The sequence below is a fragment of the Podarcis gaigeae genome, assembly GCF_964106915.1.
Source record: "Podarcis gaigeae genome assembly, chromosome: 10".
Lineage (NCBI taxonomy): Eukaryota > Metazoa > Chordata > Lepidosauria > Squamata > Lacertidae > Podarcis > Podarcis gaigeae.
Genome location: NC_139686.1, coordinates 33694496 through 33716139, shown reverse-complemented (window position 1 = coordinate 33716139; position 21644 = coordinate 33694496). Strand labels below are relative to the sequence as shown.

General features: G+C 39.8%; 1 protein-coding gene across 3 annotated transcripts in view; it reads right to left on the bottom strand.

Annotated features, from left to right (window-relative positions):
• Positions 1-21644, bottom strand: part of NUP205 (nucleoporin 205) — a 32389-nt gene that overhangs the window by 1140 nt on the left and 9605 nt on the right. For all 3 annotated transcript variants that reach the window (XM_083698512.1, XM_083698514.1, XM_083698513.1), the window contains exons 14-42: positions 20779-20829; positions 19956-20165; positions 19398-19497; positions 18868-19005; positions 18400-18589; positions 17479-17599; positions 16905-16986; positions 16232-16396; positions 15224-15348; positions 14806-14920; positions 13695-13844; positions 12468-12542; positions 11259-11416; positions 10653-10733; positions 9636-9827; positions 8631-8901; positions 8329-8427; positions 7615-7763; positions 6429-6620; positions 6032-6153; positions 5318-5456; positions 5010-5136; positions 4288-4364; positions 4005-4133; positions 3717-3843; positions 3098-3264; positions 2429-2552; positions 1666-1794; positions 587-660 (exon numbers count right to left, since the gene is read on the bottom strand). In XM_083698512.1, the coding sequence (XP_083554638.1) occupies positions 587-660; positions 1666-1794; positions 2429-2552; positions 3098-3264; positions 3717-3843; positions 4005-4133; positions 4288-4364; positions 5010-5136; positions 5318-5456; positions 6032-6153; positions 6429-6620; positions 7615-7763; positions 8329-8427; positions 8631-8901; positions 9636-9827; positions 10653-10733; positions 11259-11416; positions 12468-12542; positions 13695-13844; positions 14806-14920; positions 15224-15348; positions 16232-16396; positions 16905-16986; positions 17479-17599; positions 18400-18589; positions 18868-19005; positions 19398-19497; positions 19956-20165; positions 20779-20829 (3879 nt within the window). The remainder of the gene's footprint in view (positions 1-586; positions 661-1665; positions 1795-2428; positions 2553-3097; positions 3265-3716; positions 3844-4004; positions 4134-4287; positions 4365-5009; positions 5137-5317; positions 5457-6031; positions 6154-6428; positions 6621-7614; positions 7764-8328; positions 8428-8630; positions 8902-9635; positions 9828-10652; positions 10734-11258; positions 11417-12467; positions 12543-13694; positions 13845-14805; positions 14921-15223; positions 15349-16231; positions 16397-16904; positions 16987-17478; positions 17600-18399; positions 18590-18867; positions 19006-19397; positions 19498-19955; positions 20166-20778; positions 20830-21644) is intronic.

Genomic DNA, 21644 nt, shown 5'->3' with positions numbered 1-21644 from the left:
ATCAAAACAAAAAAATTCCTTCCAGTAGCACCTTAAAGACCAACTAAGTTAGTTCTTGGTATGAGCTTTCATGTGCATGCACACTTCTTCAGATACACTGAAACAGAAGTTACCAGACCCTTCTATATAGTGAGAAGGTGGGGAGGGGTATTACTCAGAAGGGTGGTAGGAATGGGTGATTGGCAGATAGCTGTGATGAGCCTGTTGACGACTCTTAAGGACTGCAATAGTGTATCTGAAGAAGTGTGCATGCACACGAAAGCTCATACCAAGAACTAACTTAGTTGGTCTTTAAGGTGCTACTGGAAGGAATTTTTTTGTTTTGACTATGGCAGACGGCTACCTATCTGTGATGGTCTATAAATTCATCAGAGTTAATTCTATGCTTCTTCCCAAATAGAAAAATGAACTAGGTTGCAGCTCGTTTGTCTGGAGCAGATAAAGTCAAAGCAGCAGCAGAACCAGAAGAGGAGTAGGTGCAGCCTCTTCTTCAGGACTCCACACATCACACTAAACCAAGGTTTAGCTTAGCATTATGTGTGAACTGAGCCACTGTTTCCGGAAAAGACTATTTGAAAGATCTTACCTGATCTATATCAAGTTGGCTCACTCTGCTCAATCCACTTTTAAAATCAAAGTTAGGATCTGAACTGAAGGAATCTTGGAATTTAAAAAAACGATAATAGTTATTTTTAGGTACAAAACAAGCTTTCAAAATGTATAACATAAAACAATTTATAGGACTGTAGCCTATGTGCCACTGAGCTCAAGAGCACTTATGACAGGATTGTGCTTTAAGATTTCTAGCTTGTTTTGTCTATACAGTAATCGCCTCTCTATACCGTATCATCTTCCTATCCTAATTTTTCACCAAAACATACAGGTAGAAGTGACTTACTTGTCCCAGGCAACCAAACTGGTTTTCCTTTAAGTCAAGCTCTAGCTTTCAACTTGGTGAAGCCACGATCTGAATTTCTGTGACTTGTATGCAGGTGCAACAGTAATACACCTGGCTTCAGCTGGTGGGATCATTAAGCTTCCACAACCCACAAATCAGTGTCATAAAGTATCTGAACACATGGGGGCACAGACAAAGATTCCACACTATATAGGGAAAAGGTAGTCAACTCCAATGACTTGGGAGATCTGAACCTTGTTGGTGGAATCTCTCCCCATCAAACTCCCTTATCAATGTTACCTGTCGCCCATCTACCACCTCCATAAAACTACTTGGCTAGTCCCCAAAGGACTCCTCCTGAAAGGCCCTATTGAGTTCACCTCTTGAGGAGGTAGCTCAAAGCTTTACAACATTCAACAAGTTTGCTGAACTTAAAATAATAAAGTACTTCAGTGTACATTTTGTTGAACAAGAGACATCTATTTTTAATGCAGCTGTGTTTGATAATCCAATTAAAATCAGTCCAATCAATGCAAGAAATCCCTCCCTGCACTACTGTGGTGCAGCAATAGCCAAAACTGCATTCAAACATGCTGCTTGCACCAAACAAAAGTAATGTTTATGACTGAATAAAAAATTGTTACTACTAAACTTACTAAAGCAGGCTAAAAACCACTCAGAATTCTTAATTACACTGTCATAACCTAGTGTCTAACTTTAATCACACAGCATAATACAAGAACCCCTAAAAGTCTGAGGAAAACTACCTTGTAATCTTCTGCTCTTGATTCGATTCCTGGAGGCCAGAAGAGAATCCTGAGAATCCGTAGGGGTACAGTGTAGCAGATAGTGTTCCAGGTGCCGCCAAAGAATGAAAAGGCACGTTTCTATAATATCTGCAAGCATTTCTAGTAAAGGAAAATGCATAGAGAGAGAGAGAGAATTTGGAAATGAGGGCTCCTAAGAGCCCCTATATTGTCTCAACATTGTTCTAGAAAACTTAACCATCTTTAAGTACTAACACAAACAAGACCACATTTCTCCAGGGCAGGTCTTTCCCCACAACATTCATGCATATTTCCAAAACACAGGTAGGAGACAAAACTGTTGTTGATACTGTCCTATTGTTATCATCACCATAAACACCATCATATTTAAACTCTGCATTTTTCCCTGACAGGACTCAAGGCAACTTACAGATAAAACCAAAATGACCACTGATAATGCAGTTTTGTGATATAAATTATTCATTGTTAACCACATATCTGAATGAAGGAGACACTTCCATCTATCTGTAAGTAAACATCACAAGTTCAGGTTTGCAAGGAGTGAGTGCTTAGTTGGGTACCATACCCTGCAAGGTTTCATGATCTAGAAAAGTCAATATTTAAAGTGTGAAGATTGATGAATAAGCCCCTCTCTCCCTCTGATTTCATGAACAAATTCTGAATTTCCAATTTTTTAAAAAAGCTGACTTAGAAATTTCACCAGTAAAATTTTCAGTGTCTTATCATAATTATCAAAAGATACAGCAACACAGAGAAAGCAACTTGGCTCGATTGTTGATCAACTTCACCAACCGTCGCTTTGCCAAGATGTATTTTTGGGTAGTAGAAATTTTGTCAACTCCAGCAAGCATAACTGACTGGCACAACTGTGAAAAGAACAAACACACATATAAAGACATACTAGACATACTACCATGTAGCTTGTTCACTAAAGTGTGTAGGAGCCCTACAGACTCCGCTACACACAAAGTCTGACTTTATCCTATTTTACAGAAAACTTAAAAACATGTTAATGCGAAGCCTTGGATTTATGATGACTGCTTTTGTTCTTAAAAGAAATCAACTTACATATTTTCAGACAAACTAATCCCTAACCTGATAATCTCTGCAAAGTTTGATGGGGAAAAATAGTTTAATTATGTCATCTTATTCTATCAGGGAAAGTAAAAATGTTTAGATTTGTCTAAACCCAGAAAGTTTACCTCACACTAGCCCTTCTAGGAGTTAGTAAGTATAAATATAGACGTTGAAAGAAAAACCCAACAGGATGCTTTTCTTGAATCTTAGAATAATGTTATGGCCACTGATGCATTTACTAAGCTTTCCTTCACCAACTGGTTATTTACAATAATGATACATTCTTTTGCATAATAAATCTGAAGGAGACTCAAAGAGAACAGAAGTTGTTTACCTCCTTTATCTCATCTGGTGGCAGTTGCTCCACATTCTGCAACTTGCTAACACTCTGACGATGGCTGTCGTAGTAACTGAAGAAGTCATTGGCACTCTGCTTTAACAGATAGACAATTATACCCAAGCCAGGCAAACGCCAATAAGGAATCACCGCTGCTTGTGGATCTAAAACAGATTACAATCCAAGTTTTAAAAATTAGCTTAAATTCCCTGAGGGGCGGTGGTTAAAGCCTAAATTTATAAACCTTGAAATTTATTTAATACACAAACTGGAAGATAAATTCACTGTAACCGCATAACTTATTTTGTGATAGATGTTTCACACAACCAAATACGGCTATCCGGGCAGGATTTTCAAAGCCTAATTACTATTTCTGTCATATAAAACTGCTGTCAAGATATGACTAATATATCAGATATAATAATAAATAAGCTCTTTAAAAGCCTGATCCGCCATAGAAAATTTCTCAAACCTTCCTGCAGCATCTCATAACATGATGTAAAGGGAATCTTCAGTATATGAGAAAGAACATGGTGAGGTTCGTTAACTTCTTGCCAGTGTTAACTCAGCTTCTGGAATACAGTCCCTGTTCTACACCAGTAAAACCCAAACCAACCTTGTCGAGGTCCATCTCGATTAGTGGTCTCAGACAGGCTAGGAGTGAAGAGGCAAACTGTGTGCTCGAAGGTGGGGGCACACTGCATCATGAGCAACTGGCAGTATTCCATCACATTGGCACAGATCTGCAGAGGAAGATGAAAAGCAAGTTAACAGCAATCAAGTACAAAGTGCAGGCATGGTCACTTCTACCACATCCTTAGGATAATGGCAGAGAAAAGAAGAAACAGACATTTTACCATTGTGAAAAAGGGACTTTTAGTTGTATTACTCAGCTGAGGCTCACCTGTTGCATGGCCAGTTCAATTTCATCCCTCTTGTTCACTTTGTCTCCCTCTGCTTGATCGTCTTGCAGCTTAAACTGACGCAATCTATCACCACCACCAAACCTTGTTAGGAGGCCCAAGCACTGGCGCTGAAAATCAAAGGAATGTAGAGAAACTGATGACTGTTTCCACCTGCCAGGTATAGCTGCTTGTTATCTATTGCACGTCTGTCATGCCAGGGAGGAGAGAGTTGAATTCAAACCATTAACACGAAACAGTTGCTGTGATCATAAAATTGCATACCTGAAATCGCCCAATATGTCCTTGCAGTTCAATCTGCATCCCTTCAGTAACATCAAGGTCAAAATCACCTAGTGCTCCTAATGAAATATAATACAATAGGAGCTCAATACTTATTTTTATTCTTCTTCTGGTTAGAATGCATAATCAAATAAGCGACACATAAACATTAGCCCAAGAGTTTTTGTGAACTTTCCACGCCTATTCAGTTCTATGCAAGTCAAAATTTTGCACATACTTTTATGAAGATAAGTGAGTTTGGTGAAAGAGATATTTGTACAGTATGTAACAAAGTTAATGATTAGAATGACTAGAAAGAGGGGAAGCCAACCCTAACATACAAGCTCAAATGAACAGACTGTGTACATGGATAAAGATATGAAGAAGGAAGGCCTGACAGGGGGTGGGGAGGGCTGGAGTGGGGAGGGAGGGAGGAAGAAAACAAACAAACAAACAAACAAACAAATAAACAAATAAATAAATGAAAGAAAGAAAGAAACCAGGTGGTATTTTGAATTGATTTTGTTATGTAAGCCTATTTTTCAGAAACCATATATATATTAATGTTATGTAGTTAGGCATTGTAGTATGAATGAATTTTGTTCTGTATTCTTTGTTTTATAGAATATATATAATAATGTTATGTTACTAAGCAAATTTAATAAAACAAATAATAATAATAACAAGATTAGAATAACTATAAACTGGCTGCCAAAGGTACCCACCAGGCAGAGCAGCTTTGCTGATTATCCCAGTCAGCAAGGCCAGTTCTTGCAAGGACCCCACACTGACTTCTTGACACCGCAAGATTGCTTGGATAGTATCTGAATGTGATATTAGGAACTGCAAAACCTATAACGAAACAAGAAAGTATATACAGAAATAAAATTAAAATACAATTAAGAACTTCAGGACAACGTATCAGTAGAGGAGGCTTGGAAATAACAAAACATAAAACATGAAGTCTGCTGTGGGAAGGAGTAACAGTAACGGATAGCCGACACCACTAGGAATTTCTTGCACATCCCCTTACCTGTCCTGCAGCCTGTGCGTGCTCTGCCATACTTGATGTGAGGATGACCTGGCACAGCTGGAGAGCTGGCAGAAGAATCTGGCGATAGCGTTCTACAGGAGCAGGAATAAAGACGGGGGTTTCTCGCATTCCAAATATTCTGAAGAAAGGAGATAAAAGAAAATGAGAACGTAACTGGTAGATTTTTAAAAAAAAATCACAGCAACTCATCAGAACATAAAGTTATGAAAGCTGAGCGCTGCCCCCACACTCTGTCGAGTGGTAGCAAAAGTCCAGTGGGTTCCAGGAGCTCCCCATGGTTTGTCCTCCTTTGAAGAATCAAAGACGCGGAGGAGACTGACATAGCTTTAAGAAATATAATTGATTCACATATTTACACCCTCAGTCTGCAAGAAGGGAATCCAAATCTTATGGCACAGTCATCTCAAGAGAGCGTGGTTCCTATCAACAGCGCAGCACAGGAGTCAAAGGCTGCAGAGCTACTTATAATGAAATAATTTTGTACCACATCTCCAGCAAACACGCACTACCACTAATATACTTATACCTGTTTGGATAGGATCCTTCCTGACACAGCAGCATGAATTCAATGAAGGCATATAAATGTTAATCGTTGTAAACCACAGAGTGGGGCCTCAGCATTGAGAGATTTTGTTCTCGGGATGTGTTCGCAACTTGCGATATAACTCTGAGGACAAATTGTATGACACTTACCCCTGCTGATCTGTTTCTGGTCGCATGTCATATACCTGACACTGGGCAAGCTTCACAATCACTCCAGATCTACGTAACTCTAGTGCTCCCTGCTGTATTTTGGCCACTTTGGTCAGGAATGCCTGAAACATATTGTAAAAAATAAAGAAAATGAATTTTAAAAAGAACAAAGGTTATTTTTTTTAATGTGGCAACACTAAATGATTTTCTGTCAGCAACCTTAAAACATACCTTCAAGTTAAAACACAAAAACTGAATTATATTCGTTTATTTAACCCAGCCAATGGACATGATTTAAAATACACTTATTTTAGATATGCTCATGCATATCTTGGATTATTAATCCAGGATTTGGCTGTGTGGACCCCAGGTCACTGAACAGTTATTAAGAACTTACCATTTTTGACTCATAGGTGTACAGTGCTTTAAGTAGAGGAGGCTGGGGTGTAAGTAAGCTTTGCAGCTTGAGGTCATCATCTGCTAGGCTATCTACAAGTACTTTTAGATAGCCACTGTTGGAGAGATACAACAACCATTGCTGCTGTTTATCTACAGAGATGATGCGATCAAGCAAGGCTAGTGCTAGCATCTGAAAAATAAAAATGAAAGATTAAATTCCTCAAGAAAAGATACAAAAATTATGTAATCAATGTACAATATCTGCAGACTAGCCAAGATGATGCCGGCTCCTAATACTTTAATGTTTTACATTTTCAAGCATGTCAACAAATCTTGTACTATAGGAAGTTATTAGTCTACAGTTGCAGCTGCACATCTTGCTAGAATGCAAGATGAGAGAAAAAATGGTGTCCCAGTTTCAAGCGAAAACTAGTGAAATTTTCTTATTTTCAGTGACATTATTTTAAAAGTTCTGATAATAAATGAAATCTGTGAATGGGCCACTAATCTGCAGATTTAAGAAATGTCTAAGAAAACATGCATTTAACCTACCTCCACTCTAGATCACTGACTGCTGTGACATCAAGAGTTGGGTAGACATTATCAAGGGGGATGGCAAATGTAGATGCTAATTTTAGTGGCCAAAACCTTTTTTATAATGTCCAGTTTGGTTGGTCATGATTATGTACATGCTATTCATTATTAACCATGTTTCATCACAAACTGGTGAACTACATTGAAACTATATGGACAGGTTTAAAAATGAAGAACAGAACAAGAGTAAACACCGGGCATTCTTTCCCAACCTTCATAGCTTACATTATGTTTGCTCTTCATTACCTACTACCTTTTCTGCTATAGAAGCAACTTTAAGTACAAATGCAGTCATTTTTTCCAACTGTAAAAACTGAATGATGTAACAAGGAAAGAAGGCTAACAGCTACATTACTCAGGCACAGGTAGCAAACGTTTACCACACTTCACCTGGTATATATGTATTATCACTTGAAAATAATTACCAAAAGCAAGTACGTAAGATATGAAAGACTTACTGAACTACTTTAAAAAAAAATCTAAACTGTCAAGTAATTATTTAATAAATATTTGAATGTTCCAAAATTAAGACATCAATTGTGACTTGAACCTGTTTAAAATTAAAATACAGAATATCTTATTTTATTTACCCGTCCAATTTCATGACCATCACAGGCATCTCGGCAGACCACCTCCATTAGGGCAGAACCATAGCTTTCAATAATTGCCATGTTTTCTCTCTGCAATTTACTGTAAGCATCTTCAGGCGCTGTTAAACACTCCCACGTGGTCTTCTTTGCTATAAAGAGGAAGAAAAGGACAAAATTAAAGGGGAAACAATGTACCAGAGCATGCGAACAACTACATATGCCTTTATGGGGAGGGGAAAAGGAGAGTATTTTAGCTGGAATGTTCAAATGAGAAAATAGATCCCTCAGCAAAGAACGTTACTTGTAACAGAATACGAACAAAAAAGCTTCTTCGGATGAACTCTGATGGGAAACACACACATATTTACTTCAGTGAAAGGACACAAGATGCCTTCAATGGAAATGTGCTTGTGACAGAAGAAAAGTTACCACTGCATTCACACTTTTGGGTCACTGCAGTCTATGAACATAGATGAAATCAAAGGCTGGATTAGGGGCATGAAATAAAACTGACCAGTCAGCTTCATACATATATGGGACTGGGAAATAATGGTTTTGGGAAGCCTGAAAAACCCCCAGAAATAAAGTTATTATTGCTGATGGAGAATGGGGGGGGGGGGAAGTATGGGACTGTGAACTCTGGTCATATAAAGAGATCCAATATAGTTGCAAATGCAGCACATGTTCTCTTTTCATCACCATTTTGTATTCTACCTGCTTCTAGGGTGTCTGGTTCATCTGGTCTCTGAGCAATCTGCAAGTAGTAAAGCAGTGATCCATACAGGTGTGTTCTCACTCGCTGGAAGCCACCACCTGCTCAGACAGAAAAAAAAGGGTATTTATACTGTGGAAAAGACAGCACACATAAACCATTATTCTGTTGTTATCCACCTCAACTTATTTACAGAATGTTGGCTTTTGTAATGCACACGCCAATCTGTTTCCATAGAACCTGGGGAGCACCTCAATCAACTGCTTCAAAGATTATGGAAACTATTTTAAAGTGGTCATTTTACCTGTTTTCAGAATGAAATCCAGAATCTTTTTCAATATGATATGTAGAGAAGAGTCTCCGATAGAGGCAAATCCCACCACCATGCCTTCAGAACCAGGTGGTGTTGTGAAAGAACCATCCAGCATCAAGACAAACTGCGAGTGCCCCGGCAAAGGGACGGCAAATGGCTCCTTTTGCTCTGTTCGCACACATTGACTTAAGTGGGCGGTCAGGGTGAACACGGCTGCCGCCACAACAGGCATTAACTCCTGAGCAGCATCGTCATTCAGGATCTTACAGGAACAAAAGAAAGAGTTGCTATTTTGGAACATGCTTGCGATACACGTCTGCATAATTTCTATAGGCATCTCTAATACAAATTACTATAAGCAGTAATTTGTTCAATTATGTTCAATTTTAAATAGCAATGAGACAAATGTGTCTCAATCATGAAGCGGTGTGTGGTACAGAAACACTGATCTCCTTGCTAGACCCCCCCCCCAACTCTCTACTTTGATCGGATCCGAAAGATACAGCTATGACAATCCAGGTACATTCAAAAGCCCACATCCAGCCTCCCAAAACTCCCTTGAGTAAGTGTTAAAAAGTCTGTAAAGTGATGTTGGGAAGCAACAGTAACAAAAGCTAAGTAAGTGGCATAGCTGACTCAGAACACATAGTCAAAACAAAAAAAATTCCTTCCAGTAGCACCTTAAAGACCAACAAAGTTAGTTCTTGGTATGAGCTTTCGTGTGCATGCACACGAAAGCTCATACCAAGAACTAACTTAGTTGGTCTTTAAGGTGCTACTAGAAGGAATTTTTTTGTTTTGACTATGGCAGACCAACACGGCTACCTATCTGTAATCAGAACACATAGATTTTGTTAGGGGAAATTGCTGGTAAATATGAATGGATTGGAAACCATTAGATATTTCATAATTCAACTGTGCATTTAAAAAAACCTCAAAATGGACACCCAAATTGGCCGTCAGCGTCACCATACCATGTCATTTCAAGGGGCTTACCTTGTCATGCAAATCTTGTAAGAGATCACGGATAATAAGCTGCCTATCTTCAGGTTGTATAAGGTCCTGTGGGCAGGCAGTTAATATGATTTCCACCAACTGCCTCCAGGACTCCAGAGCATGCCGCTTAGCATAGAGACACTGAAGGAGCTTGTTCCGTTCCACAACATACTGGAGAATTGTGTTGATTTCCTGGACGGTCAAGGAAAGGGTTATCTCATAGGAGACCAAAAAAAAGGCTCTGTTTTTAAACAAAGTTGCAAAGGACATATCTAAAAAGTAGCTTCTGAGAAAGTTAATTTATATTATACCCTTGGCCTATAATCAAGCAGGGAGTGTGCACACATGTTTGCGTTCTCCGCAGTTGCCCAAGGAACCCTAAGACTGCCTTTCAAACTCAGCCAAGTTTCAAAAGCAGCTTGAGGATTTTGCTGGGGAGCTGCTTAACGGGGGGTGGGGGGGAATGCCATCAGAGGAATGTGGGTTGTCTCCCCATTGAGATTCCCTTTAAATAGCAACTCAAATTGCTTTCTATGCACCCCTTCTGGGCAGCAGAATTCTCAGTCTCAGTTTTCCTTAGAAGCGATGCTCTGCTTCATCGTGAAACCAGCATCACAGTCACTGGGAGGCCTTAGGGAAGACGAGAATTGCCAGCGCTACCTACATCCAAGCCCTGCTGACACAATAAATGAAGTATTGCAAAGTAATTTATCTGAAAGCATTTATAAAGTGAAAAGAGCTATATAAATGAATGACAAATATTGGGCTCTTCCAAAAAACAATTAGTAGTAAAATAATCCGTGCAGCTGTTTTTCAAGAAATGGCCACAACTGTGGTTGAGCACATGCTATGCATGTCAAAAAAAGTCCTGGGTTTAATCCCCAGCATCTCCATGTAGGGCCCTTGCTTGAAGTCAGTCAGGGTCAACAATGCTGAGATAAATGGAGCAATAAATGGATTCTGTATATGGCAACTTCCCAGGTTTCAATCAAGCTTACACATTTTAAGTGGTCTTACCTCCATGAGCAAAGGTCTCTGCCCAAGGGCTGCCATCCCTTGTAGGGCATTAACTTCAGCAATCAGAACTTTGTGGAGATGCTAGAATTGAAGAACGGAAAGTGGTGTCTTTTGTTAATCTATTATGTGTAAAATTTGGAGACAACTGTGAACATGAAAACACTGCTAATTCCCTTTCTGATTCACTTCATTCATTTCATATTTGGGTCCACAATTTCATTTCCATCCCAGTTCAACTTAAATGAAACAGGCCAAGGAAAATACAACAATGTTCAACTTGAAATGTCAGCTTTCCTTTTAAGACATTCAATATAAGGCACTGTGTTTTGTAAAGAAGCTGGCACAACAGTGGTATGAACCTGAAGATAACCATATCACTATCGGGTATGTAAATAAAAGCCTATATAAATTATTCCAACATTAATTCTCACATTTGAGAGGCTACTAACGTAAATGCTGACATACTGAAGTCAGTAGGAGAGTTAAGGTTTTATCAAAAAATCTTCCACAGAAATAAAAAATATACATACTGAATATACATAATGTTTGCTGCACTACACCCTTAAACTGTGAAGCCAGGTACAGAGGTTTCTAGAAATTGCTCACCTTGACATTGCAGATAACTGGTCCACGTGCACTTCTGTTCTCGCAGTTGGCAATGACCTGCTCAATTTGAGCACGGTCAAAAAAATCCAGCTGCAAAGGTTCTGGGATCTCTTGACTGAAGTCAATTGAGTCTAGGATGCTCAAGACCTTCCTGCGTACTAAGGAAGGAAAAAAAATCTATTCAGAAATGGAAGAATCAGAGTTTAACTGAATTCTGAAGACAGAGGTTAAAGCAGCTTTAATGGAAAGAGCTTTCTGATTATAATTTAATTTTAATTCTATATATAAAAAGGGAAACATTTAAACCTGAATGTGAGATGTAGGCACAAATATCTACTTACAGCAGGGTGGGAAAACCTTTTGGCCTGGAGGGCCAGATTATTTCATTCCACCCTCAATCTCTGGGCCAAATGACATCAAGTGATGGACAGGTGGGTGGTCCTGCCCCCCTCTCAGTGTTGGCCTAACAGTGATGGGGAGAGCTAGTGAACAAGCAGGACTGAACTTCCCACACAAAAGCTGATGCATGGTGAATTCAATCCTGCTCTCTGCAAGGTTGGAGCGCGCAAGTTCCCCATAGGAGATGTCTTTTGTGCTCCTGAACCAAGCAGAATTGAACTCCCCATGCACCAGCTGATATAGAGGAAGTTCAATCTTGCTTTCTTCTGTCACATCTCTACTTGCCCCACACTTTACATATGGCAGGTAGGCACGGTTTGGAGAAAACAGCCTGGCGAGCCAAATGGGGAGACTTGATGGGCCAAATCTAGCCTGTGAGACAGAGTTCCCCTGTCTTTGACATATAGTCAGATCCTGGACTTGTACAACCCTATCCGACCAAGATATTGTCATGCACACAGCAGTTTGATTGCAATAGTGTTTGTTGAGGCTCTCTCTCCCTGCGCCCCCCACCAGGAGCTCTGTCACACTGACCACAAAAAGGGTTATTTAAAAAGACCCTGGGAGGTGCAATAAACAGCCCAACAAACTGCAAATTAGTATACAGATTTATAGCTCATGCCTGCTGTACATGAAACAGTTGTGTTTTAGATCGCTGACACAACATTGAAATAGTTTACAGTTAAATTAATTCACCTGGCTCATAGCCACCAATTTCTCAATATAAGCAAAAGCAAAGACAGGACACAGACTGCTCAGGTTCTAATCCAGAGTAGAAGGACTGAGTAAGCCAGCCACAACGAGACTTACCTTTGGCGGCAGTATCAAAATGAAGAAACCCACTAACAGACCGGCTTTCATCTTCTATGCCCCCTTCACCTTCAGCTAAGAGGATTGAAATTTTGAAAAAGTTTACTTAAGAGATTGCCTTGCCCCATGCGGACCTATTTGATCACTTTGATCTGCGGATCTTGCCATTTTACAAGTGTCACATGATCTCCAAATGAGGAGGCATTTCATTACTGTGGCTTGGTCCTCCCTGCTTAATGACATTAAGCAGTCACCCTCACTATATTGTGCTTGATTGCTGCTGAAAATTTTCTGCTTCAGCAAGCATATTCAGACATTATTTAGTTACCAATATTTGTTGTTAAAGTTCTCGATTTTATCTTTGCTTTCAATTATGATAGTTTAATGCATATTTGTTTTAAATCAGTTTATGGATTTTAGCTATGTTTCACTGAAAATTTTATTTGTATACTCCTTGGAGAGCTTTTCCCAAATGAATGAAAGCAAAGTTGCACAAATTCAAACTTAGCAAAAGACTTTTAAAAATTAAAAATGTTGCTTTCTAGGGAAATTCCGGGACGCGGGTGGCGCTGTGGATTAAACCACAGAGCCTAGGACTTCCCGATCAGAAAGTCGGCAGTTCGAATCCCTTCGAGGGAGTGAGCTCCCATTGCTCGGTCCCTGCTCCTGCCAACCTAGCAGTTCAAAAGCACATCAAAGTGCAAGTAGATAAATAGGTACCGCTCTGGCGGGAGGGTAAACGGCGTTTCCGTGCGCTGCTCTGGTTCGCCAGAAGCGGCTTAGTCATGCTGGCCATATGACCCAGAAGCAGTATGCCTTCAGCCAATAAAGTGAGATGAGCGCCGCAACCCCAGAGTCCGCCACGACTGGACCTAATAGTCAGTGGTCCCTTTACCTTTACCTTTACCTTGGGAAATTCCAGCCTAATAAATGCATTAAAATATTGTAAGGTTATAATGATTCCATAGTGTGTGTGGTATTATGTCTCAAGTGCTATAAAATATATAGAGCGTACTATAAATGCTCAGTACGGCCCACAGCATGACTGCTAATTCATGTGGTCTGAAACCTTGGCTTATATTTACTTCCAAAGTTAGCCACTATAAAGTGTAAGGAAAGCATTATATCATTCAGATATGAACGTGGAAAGTAATAAAAAAATGGAAAGGAGCCCTTTAGATATGAGCAGTCTTTGAATCTTAGAGCAGCCTTCCGTGCTCCATTTACCTAAGTAGGATTTGACAGGCATGTCATCCAGAAGGAGGTGCAGGAGTCTCTGTGTGTGAGAACGCTGGCGGTTCAGTGAAGTAACACGCAATTCTATAGAGGCCGTCTTCATTAGCCAGGACATCTGGTTCAAAGCTGGAATCTCATGCTCTGAAAGTCAAGATAGGGCAAGAATGGGAGCAATACAGACACTTCAGAAGAGTCTACCATTGTTGGTTGGACTCATGTTATATTTGTTACACATCTGCTGCTTGGAAATGTAAGCAAATGGGGCATTGCTCTCTATGTGGGAAGTTGTTTAGGTAAAGCAGCTTTCCACACAATGTAATTAATGGCAAAGCCCTGAAAAAGAGGAGCCACTTTTGAAATGTATATTCTCTTGGCCCTCCAACTGCACAACATGGACATTAATCACCTTATTAGAAAAAAATAATGCACACAGAGTGGCTCTAAGATACCTACAAATATACAAAAGGAAAAATGACTTTTCTCTCCCTGCCAGGACAAGAACTTGCAAATCTTGCTAAGACGAGACTTTCCAAATTCTGTTAAAAAGGCAAAACAGAAGAAGTGATTCTTCCAAGCAATGAATGAGAATTGAAAAAAGAATGTAAGATCACTGGTGTCTCTTCAAGTTTTATTCAGTGCTATATCAAGATCCAGAATGCCTCATTCTTCAATACTTTTAAAAGGGCCTTGAAGATATTCTCTGTCATGGTCTTCATTGACTAGTTGTAGACTGAGTGACATAAATGGTGTTGTGATCTGTTTTTTCTATCTAATGCTGGGTTATTTGTTGTTTTTACTAGTTTTATGAAGTAGATGTTACAAATATTCTAACTAATATTTTTTGTGTATATTTTGCAGGCCACTTGTAAATAATGTTTCTTAAATCCAGATTCAAGTAGGTAGCTGTGTTGTTCTGACACAGTCGAAATAAAAAATAAAAAAAATTGTTCAATATCTGTAGAAGTGTGCATACACACAAAAGCTTATACCTAGAACAAACTCAGTTGGTCTCTAAGGTGCTACTGGACAATTTTTTCTTAAATGCAGGCTATAAATAACTTGCTAGAAATAAAATTATGAGACTGTACTTGAAAAGTCGTACCTTTGACAGAAAATGGTAAATGCTGCAACTGAGAGAACAAAAAATCCTGGCTGGTTCTCAAATATCTCATTGTCGGGCCTGAAGTGTCTGAGCAGGCACACAACTGATAGATCACCTGTTTGAACAAGAAGGAAATCCAGATATTAGTTTCCTTTAATACTAGCCAAAATATTTCTAATTAAGTATTGTATTTAAACTCAGATCTACTCATGGAATCCTATACACATTTACCTGGAAGTAAATCCCATTCAATTCAATGAGACATACTTCTGAGTAGGACTGCAATGTTAAATGTTTTTTTAAAAACTGAAATTATATTAGTAAACTGAAAAAATCAATTCCCTCCAAACAGAAAGCTCATTGGATTTATACAGAGCACCCCATTTTAGCTTTCCTAAAACAGGAAATATCATGTTACCTGGTAACACAATTCTGCTAGATGAGGAGATTGTTGAACCGCTGTGGGACCAGACCTTGTTTCAGTACCATTCTCCAGTATGGTCAAAATAGCATGTAGGCAAGTTCTAGGGCAGCCCAATACACCTGAAGATGCAACATTCATATTTAGGGGGAAAACTGTGCATGATATATAGAAACGAAACATCACCCTGTTTTTAAGATTTACTTCACAAAAATAGCAAATATTTTACTCTAATTTAACATTGCATTTTATCAAAACTGGACTATGGCAAGGATCCAATTATTCATTCATTTTGTCAAATTTATATATACTTTCTACAGCACACTAATGTTAATACTGCTTACTAATTTGAAAAGATAATTAACAAACGGAACAGCAAGTAGATCGGGGTGGGCAGCCTTCGGCCTGTGGGCCAATCCTGGTCCTCCAGGGGGTCCAGTTTGGCCCTCCAAGGGGTCCATTTTCCCCAAGCTACACCCATTCATGTCAGCTGATGGTCGGGAGAGTGGGGTTTGCTGCATGCCTGTTCCCACCCCCAAAGCAGCAGGATTTAATGCCCCACACATCAACTGATGAGCAGGGTTAAATCTGGCTCAGTCTGACTCCTCTTGGGTCTTGCCAGGTTTTGCAAGGTGTCTGGTTTTTGCAAGACTTTTCACTTGCAGCTGGCCGGCATGAAACATGTGGTCATAGCTGTAATCACTCACAGTAAAGTACTCTTGACGTAGATCAGGCTTCCTCAGACTTGGCCCTCCAGATGTTTTTGGCCTACAACTCCCATGATCCCTAGCTAGCAGGACCAGTGGTCAGGGGTGATGGGAATTGTAGTCTCAAAACATCTGGAGGGCCGAGTTTCAGGAAGCCTGACGTAGATCATTTTGTTATGTCTACTGAGCGTGAAACTTCTGCCCATTCTGGGCAAAAATAAATTCCTTCTACTACTGAGCTGATTCCTTCCAACATATGAACAGCAGGTCCCCCACCCTGCCCTCTTCAGCCATGTACCTGGGTCTTGCAAGTTTGTGTTGCTCACAGGCTTCTTGAATTCATAACCCAGAAGATACAAGGCAAGATTTGGTGGGCTGCACTCCAAAGAGGCGATGAGAAGGTTCAGGATGTTAATCCTTGTTTCATGGTAAATTGGGGCCTGCTTCCTTTCAGCTTCAAGTTCTGGGAACCAAAAATACACATCAGTGATACAAATTCATGAAGCGCTCAATTCTAATATCCAATGGCTTTTAATGGAAACATACATGATTTGCAATAATGTACAATATTTTTGTTACAACGGGAAAATAGGCACTTGCCTAATCAGTTGTGTTGACCTATCCAGGCAGGGAAGCGTACACGAAAGTATTTCCATGTGTCAACATGCCTCAAAGAATTATCAGCAGTATAAATTGCCAGTCCATCCACATAAAAGTATTTCGTGGAGCAGTGACTTTTATAGAATTGCTTTTAAAACTAGCTTGCAAATTAGTGCTCTGCTTTTTGCCCAAAATGATATAAAAATAAGAAAAAAGGACACACGATTCTGAACTCAATTATAGGCCAAAAATATATTAATAAAATGGTTTTCAGTTCTGCAAATAGTCACATTCTGAGGATCCTTGATAATTCATTCAAAGTTATCCTGCAGCTTATTTTAATGTACAAAAAACATGGACTACTTTCATACCTTCATCAGGATTAATGATTTCTTCAGCAGCTTCATTGTCCAAACATTCCACAAACCCAGCCATTAGTTTCTGGCTGATATTCTGGATTTGCAACCAAAGAATGGAAATGAGAAGATAGTGAGGTATTATACAATGACAGATTGATTTAGGACCTCCCCTGCCTATCTCGAAGCCCAGGCAGAGCAATATAGGGTGAAAGTCTCTTTCAGGAAACTGGGTCCTGAGACTTTAGGATTTAATACATCAAAACATCTTAACGGCCCTTGTATTGTGCAGGTAGCCAATGAAGATCTTTTGAGTTATATGGTCCTGTGCAGACCATAAAGGATCTGCAGACTCCTCCCCCCAGAAATCAGTTGTAGAGAGTCTTGGAAAATGATCCCAAGTTACATGAAGCAGCCTTAATGCTAAAGTTAAGTAATATTTGATTGCTGACTAGATGGGAAGGTCCTGAGAACCATACAAATGTAAACAACTCTGACCTGGTTAGAAACCATTCTAACAGTAAAGCCATGTGCTGGCTACATCATTCTTCCCCTCCCTTGCATAAAAAACAAATGTAACAACAGTTACCTGGTCTTGTGTGAAATCTCCAATCAATTTGACCTGAATATTAGAATTACAGGAAATGCAACACAGGATCTTGGAACTTTCAAAAGCCAGTTCAGGATTGGTATTGCCATGATAAAGATACCTTGAAAATTACAAGAACATAGGAATTGTCAATTCCAACCAGAAATGCCAGAGAAAAGGGGGGAAAGGGAGTCTTAATAATGCTTCCATGCTGGAAGCCGTCCAGTGTTGCTGGAGTGGGGTATATATCATAAAATTATTATTATTCATAAAAATTAGTATCTAGGCTAAAAATATGTATGCAGAAGCAGGTGAAGGGAGGCGAGAGTAGCAGCAGCAGCATTGTTCACTGTGACTGAGATGGCAGGAGGCAGCAGCAAGGTCAAGCTCTGGGTTGCCATCACTGCTGTGCACACCTGTGGGCTGCCGTTGTCAGCCCTGCCACTGCTTCACCCTGTCCCATCGACACAAACACAGCACCACTGCCACCAGCAAGGTGATGCTACTGCTCTCCCCATTCCACCCCCATATGCTGCTGCTGCATGCGGCTACATCAGACATATATATATGATACTAAATCATATTATACACAAATAGCTCTCATTTGTTCCAAGTGCCAGCTGTTTATAACCAAAACCACACACACACACACACAGAAGGAGGGCATCAGTAGACCCAGGGGAAACCCCAAAGGTTTTCAGACACAGGCAACTGCTCAGAACAGATTCGTAATTTGGACCCGATCTTTAAAATCAGGTCAGTACAGAGACATTATTTGATTTCTTTGCAGTGGGCTGAATAGTGATAATCTATGTAAGGAGCAGAGCAAGCTGTAGGAACCTCTCAACAGGCACCCAATGGTCTCACATTATGCCAGTCTCTCAAGAACCACATCTGTCTTTCTAAATGCATTGGTTCTACCTGGCAATATTCACCACATGGTCTGCCTTTTTAGTCCGAGGGTTGATTCCTTGCAGCAGCTGTTCCAGGGATGTAACAATCAGGGAGAGGTGGCTTTCCCTTAACAAGTCCATGAAAAGGTTCTCTTTCTGTAGGGTCAGATTAAGCAGGCCAAGGCAATATTGTACAGCTTTCTCCAAGTGCTTCTTTCCTATGGAAGGAAAGGAAATAAAGACAATCCCGCTTCCATGCCTAGAACGCTTATGAGGGAAACAAATAATGCTGCAGTCAATCTACATATGTGCATTAATAGAGCCATAAGAAGTCACCGTTTGCATTAAAAGACCCCACTCAAGAATGACCAACTTTTATTCAACAGCTTTCTTTGCAGTGGATCTACATAATGAAGGATTCAGTTCACTGGCTATACAGTAAGTAGCATCAAAATATTTTTTTAAGTTGAATTTTTAATTTATTTTTGCTACATACCAGGGAAAGGAGCATAGGTATCTAGTTGTTTAACCCCTTCTTCCAGCAAGCTAAGACACAGTTCCAACATTGGTGACTCATTCAACAGATGATACATCAGGTTAAATCCAGGTGGTTTATAAGCTATAATTTCTTCTCCTAAAAAATTAAAAGTGCAATTCAGTAATATCGGCATTATAGTTTGTCCAAAAAAATTCATTGCTTTTTTTCGAAGCAAAACACAGTCACTACCCCTTCTTCTCCTATACCAGCTTCAATACAATGACAAAACCCAGCTGCTTTTGACATTGTAGTACTTTCTTCTCTGAATTTATAACTCTGTATTTGCTCATTCTGTTTGCCTGTTAGACCACAGTCAATTCCTCCTTGCTAGACCACAGTCAATTCCTCCTTGCTAGCTTCCCCCAGAACTATTTTTCTGAGTCTGAAGGACCAGTCTAAAAGCCAGCAGGAGAATTGGTCACCATTTTGCTTTCCTCCCCAAACAAGATACAAAAACGGAGCTAAAGACAAACCAGGAAAGTGCATACCTTGTAACTCCACATATTGGTCCACAAAATCTTCAAGCTGAGGTTCGTAATCTCTCAGCAGCTTGTAAAAAACCTCTAGAACTGCTTCCGCTACTTCCCACTGTCAAGAAAAGCACACACAAAATATTATTTTAAAAGTGGACATCTCAAACCTCAGCTTCCCATTTTAGTAAGATAAAAAGATCCCTTATGCAGAATCAGGCTATTAGTCCAAGTAGCTCAGTACAATCTATGTTGTCTGACAGTGGCTCTCCATGCAGTCAGACAGAAGCCTTTCCCAGCCACTCTTGGAGATGGCCAGGAATTGTACCTGACTCTACTACTGAGCTACAGCTCTTCCGAAGTATCGCTAATCTTCTAATTCTGAGCATCATGTTATGGTAGTGGAATACATGGAACCCAGTCACTAGCTCAACTCAGATTTAATGTTATTAGCTGTAAATCTTAGGGGCAGAAATTAGCAAAACATCCAATCACTTTAAAAAGTCTACACCATCAAGTTTAGAAACATCTATAGAAGTTATTTAAAAACAATACATATTTAGAAGCAGAAGCTACCTTCTCAGCAGCTCGCCGATAGGCCCTTGTACGAAATCGAAGAAACACAGAATCTCTCAGAAATTGCAGATATGGATCAAAGCCTGGTGGGCGCAAGCCAGCGCCCAGGTTAGAAGGAAATGAACTCTCCACCAGTGTGCTAATGAGCCGGCAGAAAGCACGAGTTAAAGGATACTCCTCACACCGGGATTCAATTTCATTCAATTCAACCTTTGCAGGAAAACAGAGAAACAAACATTATTAAAAATGTAATTTAGTGCATCATAATGTCAGAATGTATCTATAGGTTTTTTGGTTTTTTTACACAGTTACAATAGATTCTCATGTTTCACCACAACCAGATGGATAGCACAAGGCATGTTTGCCTTCAAAAAAATGACTAAAAGGGGGTAGGGCATTAAGTTTTAGTAGGTTTTTAATTTGCCTATTGCTTTTCAATGTCTATGGCCTCAATTAAGCTGAAATTAGCCACAGCCAAGTTAATTAGTAATCAGTGAAATAAGTTAAGTCACAACAACCCTCATTGCTTCCAACAGTGCTTGCAGTTTGAGAGTCAGGTGCATCTAAGTCAATTGACTTCAATAGGTTTAGGCATGCTTAAATCTGCACAGGATCAGAACGCTCATCACAACCAATTTCAGGGGTCTACTCATCTTGTAAGGATTCCCCCCCCCCTTTTCACTTTTTTAAAAAAATGAGTATGTGCACTATTATTACTGTTTTTAAATATGCAAGTAAAAGACTCTGAAGCTCCTCTTTGCTGAAGCAGTCCTACAGCTTTTCACTTTGTACAACCATGTAGCTAACTAGAAACAGATTTTACCTCAATGCCAATGGCTTGTCTTTGGCCTGGAGTTCTGACAGTTTGTAGTATCTTTCAAAACAAACGAGAAACGAAATGATTTTTCATAATCATCAAAAGAACATCAGAGCTAAAAAATGAGCTACACTGTTTATCTTGCACACTCTTTTCAAGAGCTTCTACCCATATGAAAAGGTATTGTCACCCTTCCAGAAAGACAGATTAAACTATCCAACAAGCTTTTAATGCAGCACCTGAAAATACCCGTCCCAGTAGAGAACACCAGACTGATGCAAATGTAACAGTTCCCGTTCTTTAACCACGGTTATAGAGTTGAGTCGCATGCTCCCTCTTCCCATCCTCTTCCATTTAGTTTGCAAATTCACAAATATAGTGCAAATGTAACAACTAACCACAACTAACACTGGTGACGAAAGGAGAATGGAAAACCTGCACAAGAAAGGAGGAACTATGGGAAAGGAGTGCAAAGTCCTATCGGCTTTTCCCGTCACCAAGGGAATGAGCACACAAAAGTTACAAGTCCGCCAATGTTTGCAAACCTGCTAAGAGGCCACTAGCCTAAATTTCCATGTTGGCCACAGAACAGAAGCAGCTCCCTTCTGCAGCTAGCATAGAAACACAGGCTATTAACAAAATTGCTTCTACTAAAAAGCAGTCGAGGAGCGACACAGCAATCCACTTCTATTCCACCAACTTGCTCATTTGCTTTATTGAATACCTGGTCACCTAGGATTACCAGGAAAATTATTAAATATAAGGCTGCATTGCATCTGCGCTGGCTCTCCTTTGTAGGCAGCACAATTTTCTTGATCGGACCTAAAAGGACTAGAGTGCTAGCATGATCAGCTGTATTTACCACAAGACAC